The sequence below is a fragment of the Anolis carolinensis genome, chromosome 2 (genome assembly GCF_035594765.1).
Source record: "Anolis carolinensis isolate JA03-04 chromosome 2, rAnoCar3.1.pri, whole genome shotgun sequence".
NCBI classification, from domain to species: Eukaryota; Metazoa; Chordata; class Lepidosauria; order Squamata; family Dactyloidae; genus Anolis; species Anolis carolinensis.
This window is the reverse complement of record NC_085842.1, coordinates 16,586,729-16,614,720: the sequence shown is the minus strand read 5'-3', so window position 1 is coordinate 16,614,720 and position 27,992 is coordinate 16,586,729. Positions and strand designations below refer to the sequence as shown.

General features: G+C 44.1%; 2 protein-coding genes across 6 annotated transcripts in view; both read left to right on the top strand.

Moving 5' to 3' along the window:
• LOC100559680 (zinc finger protein 208) overlaps positions 1 to 2,048 on the top strand; it is a 52,379-nt gene extending 50,331 nt beyond the window's left edge. Inside the window, 1 exon segment of the mRNA XM_062969271.1 lies at positions 157 to 2,048. Within this exon segment, the coding sequence (XP_062825341.1) occupies positions 157 to 1,787 (1,631 nt within the window). The 3' untranslated portion in view covers positions 1,788 to 2,048.
• Positions 2,049 to 2,438: 390 nt separating this feature from the next.
• LOC134292319 (gastrula zinc finger protein XlCGF8.2DB-like) lies at positions 2,439 to 24,361 on the top strand. Of its 5 annotated transcripts, XM_062973285.1 has the most exons (7): positions 2,439 to 3,059; positions 7,624 to 7,729; positions 8,818 to 8,897; positions 9,762 to 9,882; positions 17,803 to 17,908; positions 19,570 to 19,649; positions 20,361 to 20,420. In XM_062973285.1, the coding sequence occupies exons 1-6, from the start codon at positions 2,454 to 2,456 to the stop codon at positions 19,574 to 19,576; spliced, it is 1,026 nt and encodes a 341-aa protein (XP_062829355.1). In that variant the 5' UTR covers positions 2,439 to 2,453; the 3' UTR covers positions 19,577 to 19,649; positions 20,361 to 20,420. The 5 variants fall into 5 exon arrangements, with proteins under 5 accessions (XP_062829355.1, XP_062829356.1, XP_062829354.1 ...); XM_062973286.1 differs by lacking the exons at positions 17,803 to 17,908; positions 19,570 to 19,649; positions 20,361 to 20,420 and adding an exon at positions 16,483 to 17,057; XM_062973284.1 differs by lacking the exons at positions 2,439 to 3,059; positions 7,624 to 7,729; positions 8,818 to 8,897 and adding an exon at positions 22,276 to 24,361 and having other exon boundaries at positions 9,763 to 9,882; positions 20,361 to 20,481.
• Positions 24,362 to 27,992: the final 3,631 nt, after the last annotated feature.

Below are 27,992 nucleotides of genomic sequence, written 5' to 3'. Positions count from 1 at the left end.
AAGAAAGGAGATTTTGAGATAAGCGTAGAAGGAAACTCTTGAAGTAAGAGAAGCTCAGCAATGGGATTGATTACCTAAATTGCTGGTGAACACTTGAATGATACCTATCAAGATTTTGTTTTTTTAATATGTGTTCTCATTTTCTTTGTTGTCAAGAAACTCACAGAGAAGGGGAATCATCTCAATACTGGGACTGTGGAGAGAAGAAGGACCTGGGCCCCTCTGGTCAGCAAGCAACGTACGCTAAGAGGAAGCCCTTTAAGTGCTTGGAGTGTGGGAAATGTTTCCATCATAAGAAAAGCTTTGCTCGTCATCAAGCAGTGCACACGGGAGAGAAAAAGTTCAAATGCTTGGCATGTGGAAAGGGCTTCATTCACAAGATAAGCCTCACGTCTCATCAAACTACTCATACAGGGGAGAAGCCATTTAAATGCTTGGAGTGTGGGAAGGGCTTCATTCAGAAGTTAGGCCTTACCAATCATCAAGCTACCCATACTGGGGAGAAGCCTTTTAAATGCTTGGCATGTGGAAAGGGCTTCTTTCACAAGATAAGCCTCACGTCTCATCAAACTACTCATACAGGGGAGAAGCCATTTAAATGCTTGGAGTGTGGAAAGGGCTTCATTCACAAGATAAGCCTGACTCGTCATTTAGCAATTCATTCTGGGGAGAAGCCATTTAAATGCTTGGAGTGTGGAAAGGGCTTCACTCAGAAGACAAATCTCACCTATCATCAAGCTACTCATACTGGGGAGACGCCTTTTAAATGCTTGGAGTGTGGAAAGGGCTTCATTCAGAAGTTGCATCTGACTTACCATCAAGCAATTCATTCTGGGGAGAGACCATTTAAATGCTTGGAGTGTGGAAAGTCTTTTATTCTGAAGGGACATTTCACTTCTCATCAAACAATTCACTTGCGGGAGAAACCTTTTAAATGTGTGGAGTGCGGAAAAGGCTTCACTCAGAAGATAAGCCTAACTCGTCATTTAGCAATTCATACTAGGGAGAAGCCATTTAAATGCTTGGAGTGTGGAAAGGGCTTCACTTATAAGACAAGTCTCACCATTCATCAAGCTACTCATACTGGGGAGAAGCCATTTAAATGCTTGGAGTGTGGACAGGGCTTGCTTCAGAAGAAGCATCTAACTTACCATCAAGCAATTCATTCTGGGGAGAGACCATTTAAATGCTTGGAGTGTGGAAAGTCTTTTATTCTGAAGGGACATCTCACTACTCATCAAACAATTCACTTGTGGGAGAAACCTTTTAAATGTGTGGAGTGCGGAAAGGGCTTCACTCAGAAGAGAAGTCTCACCTATCATCAAGCTACTCATGCTGGAGAGAAGCCATTCAAATGCTTGGAGTGTGGAAAGGGCTTCACTCAGAAGAGAAGTCTCACCTATCATCAAGCTACTCATACTGGGGAGAAGCCCTTCAAATGCTTGGAGTGTGGAAAGGGCTTCATTCAGAAGATGCATCTGACTTACCATCAAGCAGTTCATTCTGGGGAGAGACCATTTAAATGCTTGGAGTGTGGAAAGTCTTTTATTCTGAAGGGACATCTCACTACTCATCAAACAATTCACTCGCGGGAGAAACCCTTTAAATGCGTGGAGTGCGGAAAGGGTTTCACTCGTAAGACAGGTCTCACCAATCATGAAGCTACTCATGCTGGGGGAAAGCCATTCAAATGCTTGGATTGTGGGAAGGGCTTCACACGGAAGTCAAGCCTCATACGACATCAAAGAATCCACACTGGGGAAAAACCGTTTCACTGTTTGGAATGAAAGAAGTTTCAAACTGAAGCAACAATACTCTGACATACCTCACCTCACAGCCTAGTTCCTACCTTACCAAACCAGTAGCCAGGATTTTGATTCGGGGGGTGCTGGGATTTTGCTTCCGGGGGGGGGGGGGAGTCTGGGTGGGAGAGGATTTACCCTAGCAAACCTTTTGTATTGTTATCCCAGTACCCCCATGCATATGGGATATATTGATCATGGTGATCAGATCATGATATCAATAAACATAACAGTTTAAATAATAAATGTAAGGCCTTCTCACAGATCATTCTGAGAATTTCGGGGGGGGGGGCGCTGAAGTAGATTCACTCAAGGCCTTTGGAATCACCTAATACAGACCTATACCATAAGCAGGTATGCTGTCTGATAACACTGAGAGTACCATTATTCGGTGTATGGGATCCTGGGATGTTTTGGTTTCCAAATCCCAGAAACCTCTTCCTTGGCCAAGGATTACAGCTTGCGGGAATTAAAGTCAAACATCCAGAGGACCTCAGTGTGGGAACTGCTGCTTTAAGTTATCCGAACCCTCTCCTGTTCCTGGGGAAATGCGTTGAAAGCAGCATCTCCCCATGTCTTTCGGAGGGGTTTTTTGCTCTATGGCTTCCAAAGAGTTAAAGCAAAGGACATGGATTCCTAGAGGGGAAGTCAATGGCCAATGAGAAACCTCCTGCAGGCGAGGTCCCTCCTCTTCTGGCCATGTGGGAATCTTCCTGGAGGAGGAGGAGTGACTGGGTGAGCCTTGCAAGGCTTGTGGAGGAGGAGAGAGTGTGCCTTCCCAAGAGGGAGATGGCTCTTCTGCCCAGGCTGGAGCCTGGCTGCAAGGACACAGGGCAGGTGGGAAAGCAAGAAGCCTCAGACCCTGAGCCAAGCACGGACCCTCCTGCCTTTCCTGCTGGGAATGGAGGGCAGTTCTGGGAAGGAGGCCTTGTGGGGAAGGGGCTGCGGGGAGACAGCCCACCTTCAGAGGCAGCGCCAAGCCAGAGCTTCAGGCAGTTCAACTACAAGGAGACTTTGGGGCCCCGAGAGGTTTGCAGCCGCCTCCACTCTCTCTGCCGCCTGTGGCTGAAGCCAGAGAAGCACTCCAAGACGGAGATGCTGGACCTGGTGCTCCTGGAGCAGTTCCTGGCCATCCTCCCTGCGGAGATGGAGCGCTGGGTGAGGGAATGTGGGGCAGAGACCAGTTCCCAGGCCGTGGCTTTGGCTGAAGGATTCCTCCTGAGTCAGGCAGAAGAGGAGACGGAGAAGGAGCAACAGGTAAGTCAGTCTTCTCCCCACGCTCTCAAGGAGGCAGAGAGGCTTAGTATGAAGGGAACCAAACTCCTGATTCCTCCCTCGCGAGGAATCTGGATGATGGAGGATGATGGTCCTCCAATTGTGGGATCTTGGGGCTGGGCCCGTAGGTAGCTGAAAAGACCTATTCTTGATCCGCATATTCTCCCGCAATGGAGACATCCGTTTCCAAGTGGAATACAGTAATGGTCAGGTTTAGCTTGACGCACTTACTCTTGGCGGGTTTTTCCCATAACTCCTCCATTTGTGCCTCTTCGAATTCTGCAGCACTGCTGGTCACAGCTGACCTCCAGCGAGAGCGCTCAAGGACCAGGGCTTCCCAGTTCTCAGTGTCTATGCCACCGTTTTTAAGGTTGGCTTTAAGCCCATTTTTAAATCTCTTTTCCTGCCCACCAACTTTCCGCTTTCCATTCTTGAGTTGGGGGTAGAGTAACTGCTTTGGGAGATGGTGATCGAGCATTTGGACAATGTGGTCAGTCCAGTAGAGTTGATGGAGTAGGAGCATCGCTTCAATGCTGGTGGTCTTTGCTTCTTCCAGCACGCTGTCTTCCCAATATATTTGCAGGATTTTTTGGAGACAATGCTGATGGGATCACTCCAGGAGTTGAGTGTGACGTCTGTAGACAGTCCAGACAGGCATATAACAGGGTTGAAAAGACAATCTATATATATAAAAGGATTAAAAAAATTCGGCCTAGGACAAAACAACAAAACTACACATCCCAGAAACACTAAACTTGGCAGCACAACCCCTCATCCATGCCTCTACGTTCATACAACAAAAAGAAAAGAAAAATAAAGTCCTAATTAGAGGGAGACAAATAATTGTTTTTATCCAATTGCTGCCTGTTAGAAGGCTAAGCTCTGCCCACTTGGTCTCCAAGCAACCTACTCAGCCCAGGGGACAGGCAGACTTAGGCCTCAATTAGACCTCTTCCCCACTGCCTATAAAATACAGATTATCTGATTTGAACTGGATTATATGGCAGCGTAGACTCAAGGGTCTTCCACACAGCTATATAACCCATTTATAATTTTATATTCTCTGCTTTGGATTATCTTGAGTCCACACTGCCAGATAATTCACTTCAGTGTGCATTTTATACAGCTGTGTAGAAGGGGCCTCATATAATCCAGTTCTCAGCAGATAATATAAGATTATAAATATACAGTAGAGTCTCACTTATCCAACATAAACAGGCCGGCAGAACGTTGGATAAGTGAATATGTTGGATAATAAGGGATTCAGGAAAAGCCGATTAAACATCAAATTAGGTAATCATTATATACATTAAGCACCAAAACATCATGTTATAGAACACATTTGACAGAAAAAGTAGTTCCATGCGCAGTAATGCTATGTAGTATTTACTGTATTTACAAATTTACCACCAAAATATCACAATGAATTTAAAACACTGACTACAAAAACACTGACTACAAAACGGCAGACTGCGTTGGATAATCCAGAACATTGGATAAGCGAATGTTGGATAAGTGAGATTCTACTTTAATATGAAATAATTACTGTGGTAGAATAATACAGAACAATATAATCTCTAAAACCAGGAAAGTAAATAAACAGCAACACTCTGAAAGCAGGGAAATTGGGAATTCCACAAAGGAAACAATTAGGGCCAGCTAACATCTCCCAAGAAACGATTCTTCCAGAAAGGAAGCTGAGAAGGCAATGAAGCAGTGTGTATTACCAAAGTCATTATTATTACTATCATTACTGTGATACCTCTAGCACTGGAAACCAGACACCGAGGCCAATAAACTATCTAATATCTTTATTAAAGAATTAAAAGAATAAAGCAAAAATAGGCAGAGTAGATAGTCCAGCAATAGACCTTTTAGAAAAGGCCAAATATAGCCCAGTAATGTAAAGTAAAATGTCCAGTATTAGAGTTCAAAGTTTTAAATCCATTAACCGAAACACACTCAAACTTCCAAGCAGTTTGAGGGGAATAAAGCAAGGTCTTTCACAGGAGTTCCAGGTTTCAAGTCCAAGGCAGGGATATCGAGGCAAGGCAAGGAAGCAAGGCAAGGCAAGGTTGGTCGTGGTGGATTCAAAGGCAGTCCAGACTTGGCAAGGAGGCGAGGCGCAACGCCCGGTTTACTCGAGAGTAGCGCGCCACAAGAAAACTAGGGACGATGGCTGACTAGCCAGCGCGCAGAACTTTTATGGGACTTCAAATCTCCCCTCAAACCAGGTGCCTAACACTTTTTCCCAAGGGAAACGGGCTGAAGACAACAACTTCACCAGATGCAAACCTCCCTGGAAACTCTCAAGGGAACCGAGTTAATTAGCATTCTCTCTTGCTGCTAATCTCGCGCTTCTCCTTCGATTCGCCTTCTTAGAGCGGAATGTTTCCAGAAACAATCTCCTATCAAAAGGAGCCCCCCCGGGGAACGAGCCCCCTCCAGGGAAATAGGCTCCGTTTAAAGGGCTTTAGTAATCAGGTTTGGGCTTGAATTGTCAACAGGGAACATCTGGAAGGGAGCGGAATCTTGCTGAGATGGCATAAACCCCATATCCTCGTCACTCTGGTCCGCAATGGATACAGGGTCATGACTCGAGGGTCCCTGAGACATCACAATTATTATTATTATTATTATTATTATTATTAATGTTGCTGTAAACCGTGAAAATGAATACAATCTGGCTCCAAGTATTCAAAAACACTAAAGTCAGAGTATATAGAAATTACTGTGGTATAATAAAACAAAACAATACAATCTCTAAAATCAGAACACTAAATAAAGAACAACACTCTGAAAACAGGGGAATTCCACACAGGAAACAATCAGGGCCAGCTAACACCTCCCAACAAAAAATTCACTCAGGGAGGAAACAGCCAGGCTTTAAAGCTACAAGGCCATTACATCCTAATCATTTTGCCTAATTGCACCATTCATACTTGCCTCCAACAGACAAAGAAAACAATCAGAAATATTGTATATTCACAAGCTTTAGGAAATAATATCTCCTGATGGCGCAGCGGGTTAAAGCGCTGAGCTGCTGAACTTCTGGACTGAAAGGTCGCAGGTTTGAATTGGAGGAGAGCGGAGAGAGCCCCCACTGTTAGCCCCAGTTTCTGCCAACCCTAAAGTTCAAAAACATACAAATGTGAGTAGATGAATAGGTACTGCTCCGGCGGGAAGGTACCGGTGCTCCAAGCAGTCATGCCACATGAACAACGACAGCTCTTCGGCTTAGAAATGGAGATGAGCACCAACCCCCAAAGTCAGACATGACTGGACTTAATGTCAGGGGAAAACCTTTACCCTTTACCTTAACTACCACCAATTCCTCAATACTTTATTTCCCATACCACCATACTTCGCCACAGCAACGCGTGGCCAGGCACAACTAGTCTATGTATAAAAAATATATAATGTGCCGTTTTACTACAACAAAACCACTGAACCAAATCACGCCAAATTTGGCCACAAAAGCCATAGTCATCCAATCTATGTCTTTCAAACAAAAATCCTAGAAAAATAAAGTCCAAATTAGGAGATGTGGAAAAGCCGTTTTCCTCCTTCCTACAAGTTAGAAGGGTAGGCCACACCCACTTCGTCTCCTAGCAACCCACTCAGCCAGAATGGTGCCCAGGGCCCTTCACTCAGGCCTCTTCCACACTGCCTATAAAATACAGATTATCTGATTTGAACTGGATTACATGGCAGTGTAGACTCAAGGCCCTTCCACACACCTATATAACCCAGAATTCCAAGGCAGGATAATCCACAATATCTGCTTTGAACTGGATTATCTTGAATCCATATTGCCGTACAATCCAGTTCAGTGTGGATTTTATACAGCTGTGTAGAAGGAGCCTTATATAATCCAATTCTAAGCAGATAATATAAGATTATAAATATAATATATAATAATTGCTGTGGTATAATAATACAGAACAATATAATCTCTAAAATTAGGAGAATAAATAAAGAGCAACACTCTGAAAACAGGGAAATTCCAGAAAGGAAACAACCAGAGCCAGCTAATACCTCCCAACAAAAGATTCAACCAGGCAGGGATTCTGGGATTCTGGAAGAGTGTCTTCTGAGACAAGTAGAAGGCAGTTTGCAAGGATTCTTATGAGGGTTTTCCCAGCGGAGGTTAGAAGGGAGATACCTTGATAGTTTCCAAAGTCTGTTCTTTCCTCTTTTTTTCATAAGGGCGATGATGGTGGCATCCTTGATTCTGTTGGGATTTTCTCAGTCACCCACACTTTTTCAATAAGCTGGTGGAGTTGTGTCAGCTGAGGTCCACCCTCTTTAAAGATTTCAGTAGGGGTCCCATTAGGCCCGCTGGATTTGTTGTTTTTATTTTTTTGGCTGATGGAAAAGACTGGGTTGGAAACAGCAACTCAAATGGCATCCTGCTTCTCCTGACGCTTTCAAGGAGGCAGGGATGCTTTTTATGAAGGAAGCCAAATTCCTTATTCCTCCCTCGCCTCTTTCCCTTTTCAGTTTTCTGATAATTTTTGTCTGTGTCCCTTTGGTGTTTTTTCAGGTGGCAGACATGTGTGCAGAAATGGCCACCGCATTGGAAAGGCCTCTCTCCACCGCCAGCCAGATGCAGGATTCTGCAGGACAAAGAAAACCACCAAGCTTCACAAGTAAGTACCCATGCATACTTGGATGTCTTTACTCCACTCTTTTTGTGGCTCAGTGAACATATATATGTATGAATGGGGTCTAGGAGTCTTTGGTGATACAGATTCTACTGAACATGCATAAACAATACAATCAAGCAACTTAAACAAAGCATTTTTGGCTGCATCATTAGGAATGTAGTGCCTAGGGATGTGAGCTGCATTGGTGGCTGGCTTTGCATGACAGCACTGTAAACTCATGCAAACCGATGTTCAAGTTCTGTTTAAGTAGCTCTTTTAGAGAGAAGACAGCAGGAAAAGAGAGAGACTGGACTGTAGAGGGGATGGACTCCGCCAAGGGAGCCATGGCTGTCCTGAATCGCCAAGACATGAGCCAGACCTGCTTAGGATCGTGTGGCTTGGAGGTCCCTCATTCATGGAATCACCCTCAGTCAAAATGGGCCTGAAGGCACCTTTTCATCCCCAGCCTTGCTCAGGTCTTGCCTTCCATGATCGAATCATAGAATGATAAAATAACAGAATCCTAGAGCCTCCGGTGGCTCAGCAACGCTGAGCTGCTGAACTTGCAGACCGAAAGGTCCCAGGTTCAAATTTGGGGAGCGGAGTAAGCGCCCGCTGTTAGCTCCAGCTTCTGCCAACCTAGTAGTTTGAAAACATGCAAATGTGAGTGGTGGGCCACCTCTGAACAATAGATACCGCTCCAGCGGGAAGGTAACAGTGTTCCATGCAGTCATGCTGGCCACATGACCTTGGAGGTGTCTATGGACAACGCTGGCTCTTCGGTTTAGAAATGGAGATGAGTCGGACACGACGGACTTAACGTCAGGGGAAACCTTTACCTTTACCTTAGAGTTGGAAGAGCCCACAAGGACCATCCAGTCCTAGCTCCCTGCCATGCAGGAATACACATTCAAAGCACTCCTAATGGATGCCCATCCGCCTGTTTATAAACCTTCAGAGAAAGAGACTCCACCACACTCTCAGGTCACTGCATACTCCATTATTGAACAACTTTTACCATTAGGAAGATGGTACCACCAGAAATGGAGACCATGGCCAATAAAATATCCTTGCCTTTTCTATTCCTACAGGAGGTGAATCAGGACCAACACATACTGGCTTCCCTTTTCCTTTTGATGTACTCAGCACACATTCTGTGACACCAGATCAGGTAGGTGATCATGCCTGCGCCCAGGCATTCAGCGAATAAGCTCATTGGCTGTTGTAATCGGGTCGCAAATCTGTAATTGTAGCAGTAGTGAATGACTGAGGATGGTGCAATATCGCTGCTTTGCAGCGTTTTAATTTTTGTATACTTTTTATCATGTTTTTATCATGTTTTTATCATGTTTTAATTGTTTTGTTTTTATAGTATATTTCTTGCTGGCCCTCGTGGCAGAATGTAAGCCGCTCTGAGTCCCCTCGGGGAGAAGGGCGGGGTATAAATGCATGTAATAAATAGGTGAGAGAATCCCTGATAGGCCAAGAAGGGCTCAGGCTTCCAGTGTCCTCTTTTTTAAAAAAATAATCTTTATTGAATGATTTATTATAACAAAAGATAAAAAGAAGGGAAAGCTTAATCAGGCTTGGAAGAGTTAGGGAAAGATAGGTGAGGAGGGAAGGGACGGAAGGGGATGATGGTTAATATGGATGGGGAGTAGGGTGAGAAAGAAGAGGGAAGAGGGGGAGGGAAGAGGGAATAAGGGGGGGGGGTCTTGACTTCCACTCTTCTCCTTAACATTTTCCTCCAGTTATTTTGATTCGATTCCTGTCTTGTTCCCTTGATTAACAACTATTCATATTGGTATGTTTTCTTTTTTCAGCCAGTCTTTAACTCGCTTCCAATTGGTGGTCTTCTTTGGTTTGTTCTGGGCTTCCACTGTCCTCTTTGCATTGCTATTTCCCCCTCTTTCCACCCAAAATGCCTGAGAGGTGACCCTGTGTAAAGATTGACATCTTTATCGGCCACCAGAAGCAACTATTTCTCTGGCTGGGGTCAGCGTTTTCTGCTTACCAGGAATGTTTCTTTGTCCAGGTGACCTTCCGAGAGGTGGCCGTGTCTTTCAGTGTGGAGGAGTGGGCCCTGCTGGATCCGGACCAAAGGGCCTTGTATCAACAAGTCATGAAGGAAAATGTGGAAACTGTGTCCTCTCTAAGTAAGGCTCCTTCTTATATAAGAAAGTATTAGTAACAGAATGACATAGCCACCTTCCTATAGGTTCAACATGATGTGGAGAGGGTCAGAAACTCCCAGGTATCTTTTTTGAAATCAACACAGTGTTGAAACAGGTTGGAAAGAAACAGTTGCTTCCATCATTTTGTACAGCAGGAGTCATATTTCCATTGTTCTTGTCATTTCCATTTTATGGTAAGCCTTGAAGAAATCTATCACAGGGTTTACTGGGGCTGATATTGGGTGACTCACCCAAGGTCACCCAGCAGGAAATCAATTTTTTTTTAATCATAGCCTTTTGAAGGGTATAAAATTTTGGAAATTATGACCTTTTAGAGATCATAACCTTTGTAAAACCAGAATCATAGCCATTTGGAAGTGTGACCCTTTTTTGAGATTGATTGGCATTCACACTATTTGGAATAATCATAAAATATGATCTTCCCGAGAAGAGTTAAAAACTCACTTGAGTCAATTTCTCCTGAGTGGTAAATATCCACTACTATTCATCCAAGGAAATTTAGGTTTTTCCGTTGTTAAACTGATATCCCTGGTTATCTCTTTGAAGTGTTAGGAACAAAGATACGCCAATGCATAAAACATATAGCAGATCTTCAGAAGTGTTATTTCAGTTGCCCAAAAACATCTACTCTTCCATAAAATATGTTGCTTTTAAATCATGCTCTCAAGAGACCAAAAATAAGTAGTCTTTGTTAAAAGTTAACAGAGTTGATTGACTTACAAACGTCATGTATTCAGCATACAGGTACACTGCTTATTGGTTCAGAGTTTAAACACTCTGTTCTATAAGCATTCTGTTTCAGTCTCTTCTCTTTTGCGTACAGACTAACACTTTCTTTAGTTTAATACATTACTGAACACTGACTCAGTATAAACTGACTACTCTCTGTATTCAACTACATACTATTGCGTACTTTGCTAAACTACATACTGAAGCATGCTACATACTAACTCAAACTGAAGCATACTGACTTCTAAAATGGAGTCTGTTTGAATAGTCCAGATCTGGTCACATGGTCTGTAGTCCCTCCCAAACCTTCAAACAAAATAGAGTTAAGCGGAAAATTGCATACCAATATATGCATATAATCTCAATTATATACATAACAACTAATATAGGAGGCTTGTAGAATGTTGGGATTTCCAACAAATAAGTGTCTAGAAGATCCATAGGCCAAAATTCAAACCACTCCAGTTGAGAGGTTGTCCACCTTCTTTTCTAATGCTCATCTATTAGCAATCAGCAATCTATTAGCTGTTGTCCATGTTTGGTCAAGAATTATTTAGCCGCTTGTGTTCCCTCTATTTTTTTTCAGTGTTATACCTTTTTATGCAATGTTTTTGATACAAAACAAATTAGCAATCATACAACAACAAAAACCCAAAAATACTTAGCTCTTTAGGTTACAATCCCTCAGAGTTGTCACAAAATACGAGGAGCAGTCCTGTTTCTGGATAAACAAGAACTGCTTGTTTTTAATTTGATTTATTATTGGAAATACCTTTTCCGAAAATGCAGAAATAGCCGCTCTTTTTTCACAGTTAATCAGATCCATTGGTAACTAGCATGTACCCTGTATATTCATATCCGTGGTTTCGCCCACCCGAGCCTTGGGGAAAGTGGTATCTTCTACATGATTTTATGCTTTGCTACCCCTGGAAGTTAGCATTTGGTCTTGCAAAAGAGGGTACATCCAGGTCTGATAGTTGGAAGTTACAAAAAAGTAGATTTTGAAATAACCGTAGACGGAAACTCTTGAAGTAAGAGAAGCTCAGCAATTGGATTAATTACCTAAATTGCTGGTGAACACTTGAACGATACCTATCAAGATTTTGGTTTTTTTAATATCTGTTCTCACTTTCTTTGTTGTCAAGCAACTGACAGAGAAGGGGAATCATCTCAATACAAGGACTGTGGAGAAAAAAAGGAGCTGGGCCTTTCTGGTCAGCAAGCAACGTACACTAAGAGAAAGCCTTTTCAGTGCTTGGAGTGTGGAAAATGTTTCCCTAATAAGAAAAGCATTGCTCGTCATCAAGCCACTCACACCGGAGATAAAAATTTCAAATGCTTGGAGTGTGGAAAAGGCTTCATTCACAAGATAAGCCTCACCTATCATCAAGCTACTCATACTGGGGAGAAGCCTTTTAAATGCTTGGAGTGCGGAGAGGGCTTCATTCACAAGATAAGCCTCACCTATCATCAAGCTACTCATACTGGGGAGAAGCCTTTTAAATGCTTGGAGTGTGGAAAGGGCTTCATTCAAAAAATATGCCTGACTCGTCATCAAGCTACTCATACTGGGGAGAAGCCATTTAAATGCTTGGAGTGTGGAAAGGGCTTCATTCAGAAGATATGCCTGACTCGTCATCAAGCTACCCATACTGGGGAGAAGCCGTTTAAATGCTTGGAGTGTGGAAAGAGTTTCACTCAGAAGACAGCCCTAACCTATCATCAAGCTACTCATACTGGGGAGAAGCCATTTACATGCTTGGAATGTGGAAAGGGCTTCATTCAGAAGATGTGTCTGACTTACCATCAAGCAATTCATTCGGGGGAGAGACCATTTAAATGCTTGGAGTGTGGAAAGTCTTTTATTCTGAAGGGACATCTCACTTCTCATCAAACAATTCACTTGCGGGAGAAAAACTTTAAATGCGTGGAGTGCGGAAAGGGCTTCACTAGGAAGACAAGCCTCACCAATCATGAAGCTACTCATGCTGGGGAAAAGCCATTCAAATGCTTGGATTGTGGGAAGGGCTTCACACTGAAGGCAGTCCTCACACGACATCAAAGAATCCACACTAGGGGAAACCTCTTTAAATGCTTTGAGTGCGAAACCTCTTTTACAGATAAAGGAGGTCTAATTGTTCATCAAGCAACACACTCGGGGGAAAAGCCATTCTAATGCTTGGATTGTGGGAAGGTCTTCACACGGAAGGCAAGCCTCACACGACATCAAAGAATCCACACTGGGGAAAACCCGTTTCACTGTTTGGAGCGTGGAAGAAGTTTCAAACTGAAGCTACAACTCCATCTTCATCAAGCGACACACTCGGGGGAAGGAACCCTTTAAATGCCCGGAGTGCGGAAAGATCTTTTGCAAGAAGAAACGCCTCCCTTATTGCCCCTCATCCAAACCACATGGAGACTGAACTTCTGTAATAGAGAGAGATGACTTTAAAATAGTATTTCTTTGTTGTTATTGTTTCGGGAATGACTGAAATTTTAAAAAGTCGTTCTTTCTGAACAAACTGGCTTCTTTTGCTGAAATATCCAAAAAAGATCCACCCAGAGGGAAAGTGTTCTTGCAATTTATCAATGGAACCACTGTCCGCATAAGGAAGCTGATGAGAAAACACTATATACAAACTATCTACAGACTCATGAATAAAATCCAACAACTGCTACCTTCAGCCAAGGACAAGAGGGATCCTTTCACCTCTGCAGAAGTCTACCATATACCGTCTAGCTGTGGACAAGTCTACTTAGGGACCACCAAATGTAGCATTGCCCAAAAATGAATCAAGGAACGTGAAAGGTACTGATAAGTCAGCCATAGCAGAGTACCTGATGAACCACAACTACCATGTCAAACTACACAGAGAAGCCATTGAAATCCACAAGCATGTGGACAATGTCAACAGAGAGGAGGAAACCATGAAAATGAATACTATTTGGCTACCGGTATTTAAAAAACTCTAAAATCAGGACTGTAAATAAAGAGCAGGACTCAAAAAGTAGGGGAATTCCAGACAACAATCAATAAGGGCCAGCTAAGACCTCACCACAAAGGGTTCTCCCAGGCAGCAACAAGCCTGGGGGCCATAAAAATGCTAATCAATGTGACAAATTGCAACATTCTCATGTACCTCAAGCAGACAAGGGTTCTTTCCCCCACCCTGAACATTCCACAGATATATAAACCTCATTCACTTATTTTCCAACAGACACCTCAACCCCTGAGGATGCCTGCCATAGTTGTGGGCAAAATGTCAGAAGAGAATTCTTCTGGAACATGGCCAGACAGCCCAGAGAACTCACAACAACCTATCAAAGAAAGAGTTACTGAAAATAAGTCAGAAGACAAAAAGAGGTTTCAGGTTGGACAAGATTCATGGCCAGGTATATGGAGTATAAGCTGGGACTCCCCTTGTGGAGACACAAAGCAGCTGTTCCCTTTGCTCTTCTTCTATGAGCATGGAAAGAGGTCCACGGTGGGTTAGATAGATAGCTAAGCCCTGTTAGTTTCCTACTTATGTTCTTTAAATAAAGTCTTTTTTGTAAGTTTGACTCTGTTCCTTAATTGTTTAAGCTCAGTCGCTCTATTGCTTGCACCAGAAGCTTTTGATTTGCTGAAATGCTGCAACAGCTGTTGTTGCAAATTATATCTATGTATATTTTAATATTAATATTAAATATTCTCAGGCTTCCTTTTTCGAGTTCGTTCAGTCCCTGTCCAAACTTGTGTTGGACTTCCAGAACCTTCTCCCTTTCTCTCCCTGCTCAGCCATGATACAACTGATGTGCTCCTCTTTTGCATCCTTTGATGATTGCTGAGCCTCCCATCTAATGAATTCTTCCATTCTGAAATAATAAAATAATCCAAAACAATCAGCCAGTAGGGTTAACTTCACCTTAATCAATGAGTAATTCAAGTCATGCTAGGAGAAAAGGTCTAATGAGTTAATGAGTTCATCTGGATGAAACTGCAATTCTTCACCATATTACTGGTTGAAATTTGGAAGGAGAGTGAGACTTGCAGCTTAGGCTGATGTACTCACTGGATAGAAGTTGTAATTGTTCTGATTCAAGGTAAATAAATGCACACTGCTCTGGAGGGCTTTATCTGTGTATTTGCATTTTCCCATAACATTCCTGTATAAATGGTTAGGTTTTATGGCACCTCCATGAGGCTCTCCTTTTCAGGCCATCATTCTTCAAGTGTAAAGAGAGATGACACCCCTCTCCCCCCCCCCCCCAGCTGACTTCACGAAAGGAAAGGAATAGACGCAATCCTAGCCATATGACAGGCTTGGTGTGAATTAATGTGCTCTTTACACTTCAAGACTGACTGCCTGAAGACAAGAGTCTCATGGAAGTAGACTTCCTTTGACAGGAGAGACCCCTCCCAGCGATCAATGACTGAAACCCTTGCAGGGTTTTGTGGGAAGATCAATGCAGACCCACCAAGAATATTCAATAAATGCCACGTTCCGCAGAGGATAGGAGGGGTCCTCTAACCACTGGAGGACTCTCCGTTTAGCATGCACCAGTGGATAAGAAGTCTACATAGGGGCCACCAAATGCAGCAGCATTGCCCAGACACGAGTCAAAGAACATGGAAGGCTCGGCAGACTGATCCAACCAGAGAAGTCGGCCATAGCAGAGCACTTGAGGAACCAACCCGGGGAACAGAATATTACTTGAGAACACAGAAATGCTGGACCACTTTGGCAACCATCATCTCAGGCTATACAGAGAAGCCACTGAAATCCACAAGCAGGTGAACAATTTAAACAGGAAGGAGGGGACTCTGAAAATGAACAAAATCTGGTTGCCAGCATTTAAAAACACCATAATCAAAACAGTAAATAATGAACACCACTCAGAAACAGGAATTCCAGACAGTAAACAATCAAATGGCAGTTAACACCCCCTCCCAGGATCCTCTGGTGGCGTAGTGGATTAAAGCCTTGTGACTTGAAGGATGGGTTGCTGATCTGAAAGCTGCCAGGTTCGAATCCCACCCGGGGAGATGATCTCCCTCTATCAGCTCCAGCTCCATGCGTGGACATGAGAGAAGCCTCCCACAAGGATGATAAAAACATCTGGGCATCCCCTGGGCAACGTCCTTGTAGACGGCCAATTCTCTCACACCAGAAGCGACTTGCAGTTTCTCAAGTCGCTCCTTACACGAAAAAAACCCTCCCAAACAGAGAATGCCTCCAGGCAATAGAGACAAGGATAGCACTATGCAAATACACTCACTGGTTAACTTAGCACACTCCAGGGCTACTCAGTGCTATTCAAGCTTGCTAACTGCAACATGCACATTTTCTTGAAATAGACAGGGTTCCTTCTCCCACCCTGTACAGTTGACAGGTATATATATACACCCCACTTGGCTCATTTCCAACAGAACTCCAAACAAACCTCTTGAGGATGCCAGCCACAGATGCAAACAAAATGTCAGGAGAGAATGCTACTGGAACATGGCCATACAGCCCAAAAAACCAGATCAATACTACTTGAGTGGGCTATTGCCATTAGATGATATTGATCCAAACTGTGAAAAGTTACAAGAAATAATAAAATCTCTCTTTCTCTGCTCTTGGCATCTTCAGTCTTTGCAACCTAAGGATCATCAAAAACAAACTCATCCACTTCAACTACTGCTGTGGTTTTGCATGGGGGCCTCCCAAATGTAACCGTGGTTCCTGTGGGAAACTTTATTTATGTAATTCACCCCGACCACCTATAATATGTTCAAAGAATGTCCGCCACAATGGTCAGTTCTAGCAGCCAAACTTGATTAGATTTGTTTGTGGTTCCCTTTTGCAGGGCTAAAGTCTAGGCCCTCAGCGTAACCCTCCCTGGATCCATCTCCACTGCAGAATTAATGCAATTTGATGACACTTTTAATTGCCATGGCTCAGAACTATGTAATCCTGGGAGTTGTAGTTTGGGAAGGCAGCAGCCCTCTTTGGCAGAGAAGACTAAGGACACTGCAAATTCCTGCCCCCATGATTCCAGAGCACTGAAGTGAAAGTGGCACCAGACTGCATTGATCCCAGTGTAGTTTCACTCAAGGCCTTTGGAATCACCTAATACAGACCTATACCATAAGGAGGTTTGCTGTCTGATAACACTGATAATTCAGTGTATGGGATCCTGGGATGTTTTGGTTTCCAACTCCCAGAAGCCTCCTCTTCCTTGGACAAGGATTACAGATTGAGGGAGTTAAAGTCAAACATCCAGAGGATATCAGTGTGGGAACTGTTCCTTTAAGTTATTCAAACCCTCTCCTGTTCCTGGGGAAATACCTTGAAAGCAGCATCTCCCCATGTCTTTCAGAGGGAGGTTTTGCTCTATGGCTTCCAAAGAGTTAAAGCAAATGATATGGATTCCTAGAGGGGAAGTCAATGGCCAATGCTAAGCCTCCTGCAGGCGAGGTCCCTCCTCTTCTGGCCATGTGGGAATCTTCCTGGAGGAGGAGGAGTGACTGGGTGAGCCTTGCAAGGCTTGTGGAGGAGGAGAGAGTGTGCCTTCCCAAGAGGGAGATGGCTCTTCTGCCCAGGCTGGAGCCTGGCTGCAAGGACACAGGGCAGGTGGGAAAGCAAGAAGCCTTAGACCCTGAGCCAAGCACGGACCCTCCTGCCTTTCCTGCTGGGAATGGAGGGCAGTTCTGGGAAGGAAGCCTTTTGGGGAAGGGGCTGCTGGGAGACAGCCCATCTTCAGAGGCAGAGAGCCAGAGCTTCAGGCTGTTCACCTACAAGGAGACTTTGGGGCCCCGAGAGGTTTGCAGCCACCTCCACTCTCTCTGCTGCCTATGGCTGAAGCCTGAGGAACATACCAAGGCGGAGATGCTGGACCTGGTGCTCCTGGAGCAGTTCCTGGCCGTCCTTCCTGCGGAGATGGAGCGCTGGGTGAGGGAATGTGGGGCAGAGACCAGTTCCCAGGCCGTGGCTTTGGCTGAAGGATTCCTCCTGAGTTGGGCAGAAGAGCAGACAGAGAAGCAGCAACAGGTGAGAGAATCTTTTCACCTCGCTTTCAAGGAGGCAGGGATGCTCATTATGATGGGAATCAAACTCCAGAGCCCTCCCTCGCCTCTTTTCCTTATTATCTGATCATGTTTATCTGTGTCCTTTGGTGTTTTTACAGGCACAGGACTTGTGTGCAGAAGTGGCCATTGCATTGGAAAGGCCTCCCTCCATGTGCAGCCGGATGCTGGATTGCACAGGACAAAGGGAACCACCCAGATCCACAAGTAAGTACCAAGAGACACTAGGATGATTTGACTCCACTCCCTTTGAGCCTTTGTGGCTCAGTGAACATATTTCTGTATGGAAGGAATCTAGGAGCCTTTAGACATACAGATTCTACTGAACATGCGTAAACAATACAATCAAGCAACTTAAAAAACAAAGCATTTTTGGCTGTATCATTAGGAATGTAGTGCCTAGGGATGTGAGCTGCATTGGTGGCTGGCTTTGCATGACAGCACCGTAAACTCATGCAAGCCGATCTTCAAGTTGTGTTTAAGTAGCTCTTTTTGAAAATTAGGGCTGCTCGACATGCATTATGTCAGTCTTCCAAAGCAATCTCAGCCATGTGATAATGTGCAGTGACTTTGAGGCCACTGACATATATGTGTGTGGTAGCTGTTCCTCCTCTCCACTGCTGTTTTCTGCTCCCAATCTGTTCCCATTGCCACTGCTCGTAGCAAACCAGAGAAAAAGTCCAGCTGCAAACCTAAATGTTTCTTATTTCTCCCCAATCACTTCCTTTAAAAAATGAGTTAATTAAAACAACAACAGGGCTCTGTGGCTGTCCCTGGTCAAAGGTGACCAAAGTGGTCATAGGTCTGGATATTATGAATGCCTACAAGGGGCAGCATAGGAATCCGGGTATGGTTAGCCTGGAGAACAGAAGGTTAAGAGGGAAATATGCTGAAAGAATGTCATATTGGTATACATATTGCTATGCTATTCCCATGGTGAGAACCTATTTTTAGGTTGGGTTAGGTACAATTTTCTCCCCAATATCCACCAAAAAGCAGGATGGGGCGATAAATTCCTCAAAGAGCCCAATGGGGATCAGGGTATATAAAAGAGATGAAGTATCCAGGCCAGAGGTTGTTGCTGATGTCAACTGCTCTCATAGTGGCTTTGACTAATGAATTAAGAGTTCGCAAGGTACTCTTTTCTATGTATGACTGTCAAAGCTGTACAGTGAAGAAAGTGAAGGAATGTGCTAGAGGAGAGTTTTGTGGATGCCGTCGGCTAAAAAGGCAAATACACGGGTCCTAGAGAAAATCAAGCTTTAATTCCTACTAGAAGCCAAGATGTGTGAACTGACATAGTTGTAATGTGGCCATATCACATATTACACTGGGCTCACTAGAAAAGACAATAAGTTTTAGTAAAAGAGAAGGCAGCAGGAAAAGAGATTGGACTGTAGGAGGATGCACTCCACCAAGGGAGCCGTGGCTGTCCTGAATCGCCAAGACCTGAGCAGACCTGGCTTGGAGGTTCCTCATCATAGCATTACCATCAGTCAAAGTTGGCCAGGAGGCACTTACCAACAACAACAACAACAACAATGCCTTACTCTTCCCTGCCTTGCTCCAGTCATGCTATCACAGAGCCGTGCCTTCCATGACTGAATCACAGAATCATAAAATAACAGAATCCTAGAGCCCACAAGGGGCATCCAGTCCCAGTTCCCTTCCATGTAGGGATACACATTCAAAGCACACCTAATGGATGGCCATCCTGCCTCTGTGTAAAAACTTCCAGAGAAAAGACTCCATCACACTCTCAGGTTGCAACATACTCCATTGTTGAACCGTTCTTACTATTAGGAAGATGATACCACCAGAAATAGAGACCATGGGCAATTAAAAATTTGTCTTTTCTATTCCTACAGGAGGTGAATCAGAACGAACACATACTGGCTTCCCTCTTCCTTTTGATGAACGCAACACACATTCTATGACACCAGATCAGGTAAGTGATAGAATCCCTTATGGACCAAGAAGGGTTCTACCCTCTTTCCATTTTACTTATTTATTTACCCTATTTATACCCCGCCTTTTTCTACCCCGAAGGGGACTGAGATGGCTTACACTATGGCAATTATTCAATGCCTTGAAACACATACAAACTGTAAGCTTAAACTGAATTAAATTAAATTAAAATTTATATATATTTATACTGTCACCCTGGGGGAGAAGAGCGATATATAAATTTTATATATATATAAAATTTATATACCGCTCTTCTCCCCCAGCGTGACAGTAGAGTCTGGCAGGCCTAATGTCGGATAAGCAAAACTGCCGGATGACAGGGTCGGTGCTCTCTCGCCCTCCCTCTCTCACTTACCAGGCCGGGTCCCGGCAGCGGCAACAGCAGCACTAGGACCAGGCATGGTGAGTGAGTGAGTGAGTAAGTGTGTGAGGGAGGGCCTTTGCCTCCCTCCTTCACTCGCCCGCCCTCTGTCCCTTGCTCGCTCACTAGGTGGGGCCCGGCAGCACCAAGACCCGGCCACATGAATGAGCGAGTGAGGGAGCGAGGGAGGGAGGGCCTTTACTGCCCTCCTTCACTTGCCTGCCCTCCATCCCTTGCTTGCTCTGCTTGCTCTCTATCAGCCACCAGAAGCAGCTGGTTTTCTGGCTGAGGTCAGCGTTTCCTGCTTACCATGAATGTTTCTTTGTCCAGGTGACCTTACAAGAGGTGGCCATGTCTTTCAGTGAGGAGGAGTGGGCCCTGCTGGATCCGGACCAAAGGGCCTTGCATCAACAAGTCATGAAGGAAAATGTGGAGACTGTGTTCTCACTAAGTAAGGCTCCCTCTTTTATAAGATAATACTAATCACATAATGACATAGCCACTATTGGGGGGGGGGGGGGGAGAACTCACCAGGTTTAGCATAGGTTGACACCAGGATAAAATATCATTAAATGTACCATTCAACTACAGCATTTCCCTATAGGTCCATCATAATGTGGAGAGGGTCAGAAACTCTCAGGCGTCTTTTTTGAAATCAACAGTGTTGAATCTGGTTGGAAAGAAACCAGTTGTTTCTATCACTTTGTACTTCAGGTGTCATTTTTCTATTGTTCTTGTCATTTCCATTTTATGGCAAGCCTTGAAAAAATCTATCACAGGGTTTTCTGGGGCTGATATTATGTGACTCGCCCAAGGTCTTCCAATAGATTTCCATGACTGAGCAGGAAATCAAATATTTTTGGATATCATAGCCTTTTGAAAGACATAACCTTTGGAAATTATGACCTTTTTGAGATCATAATCTTTGTAAAACCAGAATAGCCATTTGGAAACGTGACCCTTTTTGGAGATTAACTAGCATTCATACTATCTGGAATAAACATAAAGTATAATCTTCCCAAGAAGAATTAAAAAATTGCTTGAGTCAATCTTATCCTTAGTGTTAAATATCCACTAGTATTCATGCAAGGAAATTTAGGTTTCTCAGTTATTAAACTGATATCCCTGGGTTTCTCTTTGAACTGTTAGGAACAAAGATAAGGCAATGCATACAACATATAGCAGATCTTCAGAAGTGTTATTTCAGTTGCCCAAAGACATCTACTCTTCCATAAAATATATTGCTTTTAAATCATGCTGTCAACAGACCAAAAATAAGTAGTCTTTGTTAAAACTTAACAGAGTTCATTTACTTACAAACGTCATGTATTCAGCATACAGGTACACTGCTTATTGGTTCTGTAAGCATTCTGTTTCAGTCTCTTCTCTTTTGCGTACAGACTAACACTTTCTTCAGTTTAATACATTACTGAACACAGACTCAGTATAAACTGACTACTCTCGGCAGTATACTGTACTCAACTACATGCTATCACGTATGCTAAACTACATACTGAAACATACTGCATAAGAACGCAAACTAAGCATACTGACTTCTAAAATGGAGTTTCAGTTTGAATAGTCCAGATATGGTCACATGGTCTGTAGTCCCTCCCACAACCTTCAAACAACATAGAGTTAAGGGGAAAACTGCATACCAATATATGCATACAATATAGTAAGCAATCTCAATTATATAAATAATAAATAACTAGTATAGGAGGCTCGTAGAAGCTTGCTATTTCCAACAAATAAGTGTCCAGAAGATCCATAGCCCAATATATTCAAACCACTCCAGTTGAGAGCTCGTCCACCTTCTTTTCTAATGCTCATCTATTGGCAATCAGCAGTCTATGCTGTTGCCCGTCTTTGGTCAAAAATTATTTAGCCACTTGTGTTCCCTCTATTTTTATCAGTTTCATACTTATTTATTCAATGCTTTTGATATAAAATAAATTAGCAATCATACAACAATAAAAACATGAATAAAAACAGGTCTAATAGTTGGAAGTTACAAGAAAGTAGATTTTGAGAAAACAGTAGAAGGATAGAATCATAGAATAATGGAGTTGGAAGAGATCTCATGGGCCATCCAGTCCAACCCCCTGCCAAGAAGCAGGAAACTCTTGAAGTAAGAGAAGCTCAGCAATGTGATTGATTACACAAATTGCTGGTGAATGCTTGAATGATACCTATTAAGATTCTGGGTTTTTTTTTAATATGTGTTCTCACTTTCTTTGTTAAGAAACTCACAGAGAAGGGGAATCATCTCAATACCTGGACTGTGCAGATAAGAAGGACCTGGGCCCCTCTGGACAGCAAGCATTGTACACTAAGAGGAAGCCCTTTATGTGCTTGGAGTGCGGAAAATGTTTCTGTAATAAGAAAAGCACTGCTCGTCACCAAGCAATGCACACTGGAGATAAAAAGTTCAAATGCTTGGAGTGTGGAAAGGGCTTCATTAAGAAGATAGGCCTTACCTATCATCAAGCTACCCATACTGGGGAAAAGCCATTTAAATGCTTGGAATGTGGAAAGGGTTTCACTCAAAAGATCGGCCTCACCTATCATCAAGCTACCCATACTGGGGAGAAGCCATTTAAATGCTTGGAGTGTGGAAAGGGCTTCATTCAGAAGATGCATCTGACTTACCATCAAGCAATTCATTCTGGGGAGAAACCATTTAAATGCTTGGAGTGTGGAAAGTCTTTTATTATGAAGAGACAGCTCACTTCTCATCAAACAATTCATTCAGGGGAGAAACCCTTTAAATGCATGGAGTGCGGAAAGGGCTTCATTCAGAAAGCAAGCCTCAGCTATCATCAAGCAATCCATTCTGGGGAGAAGCCATTTAAATGCTTGGAATGTGGAAAGAGTTTCACTCAGAAGACAAGGCTCATCTATCATCAAGCTACTCATGCTGGGGAAAAACCCTTTAAATGCTTGGATTGCAAAAGCTCTTTTACAGACAAAAGATGTCTAATTGCTCATCAAGCAACACACTCTGGGGAAAAGCCATTCAAATGCTTGGATTGTGGGAAGGGTTTCACACGGAAGGCAAGCCTCACACAACATCAAAGAATCCACACTGGGGAAAAACATTTCACCGTTTGAAGTAGGGGTCCCCAAACTTTTTAAACAGGGGGCCAGTTCACGGTCCCTCAGACCGTTGGAGGGCCAGACTATAGTTTTTTTAAAAAAAAACTATGAACAAATTCCTATGCACTTCACATATCTTATTTTGAAGTAACAAAAAACTAAAAGGGAACAAATACATCATCATCATCATCATAAAAATGATAAAGAGGGTTGGAAGAGACCCCTTGGGCCATATACTCCAACCCCCCTTCTGCTTTTGTGCACCAAAACATAATCAAAGCACCTCTGACAGACAGCCACCCAATAATAATAGCAACAACAACAACAACAACAACATAATAAACATGGTTGGAAGAGACCCCTTGGTCCATCTAGTCCAACCTCCTTCAGTCTTTGTGCACCAAAATATAATCAAAGCACCCCTGGCCAACAACAACAATAATAATACTGTAATAATCAGGATTGGAAGAGACCGCTAGCCTTCAGGAAAAATGAATCCAGAACAGGGCTGCAGAGTTTTCTTTCAGTCATTCACATTGGACTCGTGCTTGTTTCGCCGCACACGCATGCGCCTCGCTCTAACTCTGGCTATGCGAATTCCCTCTTTGTGGATGCGCACGTGATGAATCAAGAATGGAGGCGTGCCTGTGGCGAAAGGAAGAAACCTCCCTCTTTACCACGCCGCGCGGACTACCTCCTTGTTTTGCCATGCGCGCATCCACAAGGAGGGAGTCTGCACAGCAAGATAAAACGGGAGGCCTCTTCTTTTCGCCACAGGTACTCCGTTGTTGTTTTGCCTCCTCCATTGCTGAGGAAAGTGTGCACGGGGCGAGGGAGCAGGGAAAGGCACTTGCCTTTCTCTGCTCCCTCGTCTGACCAGTGCACTCCTTTCCTGATGCTGCTGCGCCATCCTCCTTTCCCTGTGCGCCATCCTCAAGGGAGGAGAAGGGAGCTACCGCCGTGGGGGCCGGATAAACGGCTCCGATGGGCCACATGTGGCCCACGGGCCGGAGTTTGGGGACCCCTGATTTGGAGTGTGGAAGAAATTTCAAACTGAAGCGAACCCTCCATCTTCATCAATAAATGCCCGGAGTGCAGGAAGAACTTTTGCCAGAATAAACACCTCCCTTATTGCCCCTCATCCAAACCACAAGGAGACTGAACTTCTGTAATAGAGAGAGATTACTTTAAAATAGTATTTCTTTGTTGTTGTTTTTCAGGAATGACTGGAATTTAATAAAAAAATCTTTCTTTCTGAACAAACTGGCTTCTTTTGGTGAAATATCCAAAAAAGGTCCACCCAGAGGAAAAGTGTTCTTACTATACATCAAGGGAACCACTGACCGCATAGGAAGCTGATGAAGAAACTCAACTTACTGACTCAACTCAACGCTCTGAGTCCCCTCGGGGAGAAGGGCGAGGTATAAATGCATGTAATAAATAAATAAATAAATAAACTTACAAACCATCTACAGACCCACGAAGAATATCCAACAAATGCTACGTTTAGCAAAGGACAAGAGGGGTCCTTTCACCTCTGTAGGAGTCTACTGTATACCGTGAAGCTGTGGACAAGTCTACATAGGGACCACCAAACATAGCATTGCCCATACACAAAACATGAAATGCACTGTTATGATTGAGCCTCATGGCTCTGTTACTGACAGACGTGGGCGTAAGACTCCTCGAGAGTCAGATACTCTCGAGGAGCGAGAAAGAAAAAGACTGCGAGACATTTTTGCAGCACCATCTGACGAAGAGTCTTTTGAGGGGTTTACGGAGAGAATGGAGGAGGGGCTGGTTAGCTCGGAGGAGGATGAGATGGATTGGACTCGGGTAAGGGAGGAATTGGGTGCCACTGGTCATGATGGGATAGAAGATGAATGGGGACTTTCAGGATTAGACCCATGGCTTAGCTGGAGGGATGGGACGGGATCCACAGCTGGAGATGCTGTGGGGCGTAGTCAGAGGTGTTCCAGCTCTGATGAGGAAAGTGATGAGGAAACGCCCGGGTTAAGGAGGACAGCTGACAGTGATGAGGATTTGTAACTGGCATAAAATGGGGCTTGGGAGCAATTGCAAATTGCGTTGGGCAAGGTAATCTGGACAAATGCTTGGGATCTGTGTGGGACGCTTTCCTGAAGACTGGTGTGTTTTCCTGTGCTGAGACGTAAGTTGTTTTTGGAATTCAGGGTCAGACGGCGGGAGGAATTGTGTGGGCATTTGTTTGTGCAAACCTGTGCTTACTCTTATTAGCTTGACCTTCCGTCGTCTTCTTGACGGACGCCATCTCCTGCTTTGAAAACTCGGATTGAACTGACCACGGCTTGCCTTCCCCCTTCTGGACTTGGAAACTACAAACGTCTACTTCTGGCTTTGAACCACGGAAAGGAACTGGGTCTACTCTTCTGCTACAATCCTTGGCTGATCTGTTCGTGTTGGAAATCCTGTCTGCTGTGTGTGTGGGAGCGACGCAAGTTCCTCTAAGCACAGTGTTGGCAGCAGAGAGGAATCTGCTGCCAATTAGTTGCATTCTTTTGTATCTTGTGTTCCTCGGCTTTTGTTTTGTTTACCCTCAGGCTGAAGCAAGCAGTTTGTTTTTACCCGGATTAAACTTCGGTTTAATCCGGTTTATCTTTTGTATATTTTTTCCTTGTCCCTTTTTTGCTCCTAAAGGCTAAAATTGCCTGGCCCTTGTGTTTTACGGGCATTTTTGAGTTCTGTAATTAAATAAACTCTGTTATCTTGAACCTTGTGGCGTTCTGTCCTTGACAGATTGCCCAACGCCATTAAAAAGTTTATTGCAGCAATAAACCCGTCAGGAAGACGATGGATGAGTTAAGAGCCAAATTTGACCAATTACAAACGGCTTTTACCGTTAGCCAAGCTGCTCATGCTGTGAAAGGACATGTTTTGACTCCTGAACGCTTTGATGGGACCAGGTGCAAGTTGCTAACCTTTTTGGCACAAGTGGAGCTTTATTTTTCCCAGCTCAGTGCTCATGCTTTTCCTACAGACACTAGCAAGGTGGCATTTATTTTGAGTTTGTTGACCGGTCCCGCAGGACAATGGGCCACTAATTTAATTTTGGGAAATGACCCAGTCAAAGACAATTTGGATAATTTCAAAAAGTTATTAATTGACACTTTTGGGGATCCTCTCCGCACGGAGAATGCTGGGTGGGCTCTGTATCGGTTGAAACAGGGAAAGGGGACTGTTTTGGATTACTTAAATAAGTTTAACTTGTATCGCCACCAGCTGGATTGGGGGGAAAATGCATTCATGCTTTTATTTACTGCCAGGTTAAGTGATATGCTCCAGGATGAATTAGCACGCTTGGAGCCGGCTGAAAATTGGGATGCCTTAGTAGCTAAGGTGCTGCGTTTAGACGCAAGGTTCGAGGCTCGTAGACACTCGAAAGCAATGTGTGCGCCACCCATGCATATTACTAGGGCACCTGTGGTGATGGGGGAAGAGCCTATGGAGCTTGGGGTCTTTAAAAAGCTGTCTACAGAGGAAAAGAGCCGTAGGAGGCAGCTGGGTTTGTGTTTGTACTGTGGGAATGCGGGGCATTTTGCCAAAACCTGTAATGTGAAACCTTCCCAGCTTTCGGGAAAAGGCCAGCCCTAGTGCGACGTGAGTCCAACGCACTAGGGCTCCTCAAGCAGTCAACTGAGGGGAGGAAGCATGTTTTCATACCCATTACATTATCTGTTGGGGGAAGGGAACTTGTTTCCACTTTGGCACTGCTGGACTCAGGGGCTACGGTCTCTTATGTAGATATTGAGTTTGCTAGGAAGCATGGCATTCCTAGAGTGCGCAAAGCATGCGACGTGTGGGTGGAAGGAGCAGATGGGAGACTGCTGGAGACTGGGGTGGTTAACCATGAAACCTCAGCAGTAATGTGGGAGGTGCAGGGAGTAACGGGAACGTTTGTGTGGGATATTACGAGCTTGCCTAGATATGACGTGATCCTGGGGATGGATTGGCTAGCTGTAGTAAATCCACAAGTAGATTGGGCGACACGTAAAGTAACCTTAAAGAGGCAGGACTGTTGCATTCTGAATGTTACTCAATCTGATATGGAGGGAGTGCCTGCTGAGTATGGGGAGTTCTCTGATGTGTTTTGTAAAAGAGAAGCGGACAAATTACCACCGCACAGGCCATATGATTGCGCCATCAAGTTAGCAGAAGGTGCGAAATTGCCAGCAGGAAGGCTGTATGCCTTGACTGTACCGGAAAGGCAAGCTTTGCGGGAGTTTCTAGATGAAAATTTAGCCAAGGGGTTTATTCGCCCATCTAGTTCACCAACTGCGGCACCAGTATTTTTTGTAGCCAAAAAGACTGGGGAACTTAGGCTGGTCTGCGACTATCGGATCCTAAACAAATACACCATTCGGGATAGGTACCCGCTACCTTTAATCTCGGAACTATTATCAAGGGTGCAAGGGGCTAAGGTCTTTACCAAGCTTGACCTGTGGGGGGCATATAACTTAATCCGTATACGGGAAGGGGATGAATGGAAGACGGCATTTAACACGTGTTTCGGATGCCACGAGTTCCGAGTCATGCCTTTCGGACTTTGCAATGCTCCCGCGGTCTTCCAGAGGTTCATGAACGATGTGTTCAGGGACCTAATTGACCAATTTTTAGTGATTTATTTGGATGATATCTTGATTTTTTCTAAGGACGAGAAAGAACATCGTCAACATGTCAAGCAGGTTCTGCACCGTCTGCGGGCTAATGGGCTTTTCGCCAAGGCTTCCAAGTGCGTCTTTCATGTGCCTGAAGTGGAGTTCCTAGGTCATGTAGTGTCAGGTAGGGAACTTAAAATGGACCCACATAAGGTTGACGCCGTCAACT

Coding starts and splice junctions, on each gene's coding strand:
- LOC134292319 (XM_062973282.1), top strand. CDS start 17,064: ATGGCCAATGCTAAGCCTCCTGCAGGCGAGGTCCCTCCTCTTCTGGCC. Junction 17,909..19,569: donor GGAACCACCCAGATCCACAA/GTAAGTACCAAG, acceptor CTATTCCTACAG/GAGGTGAATCAGAACGAACA. Junction 20,482..22,275: donor GGAGACTGTGTTCTCACTAA/GTAAGGCTCCCT, acceptor TTCTTTGTTAAG/AAACTCACAGAGAAGGGGAA.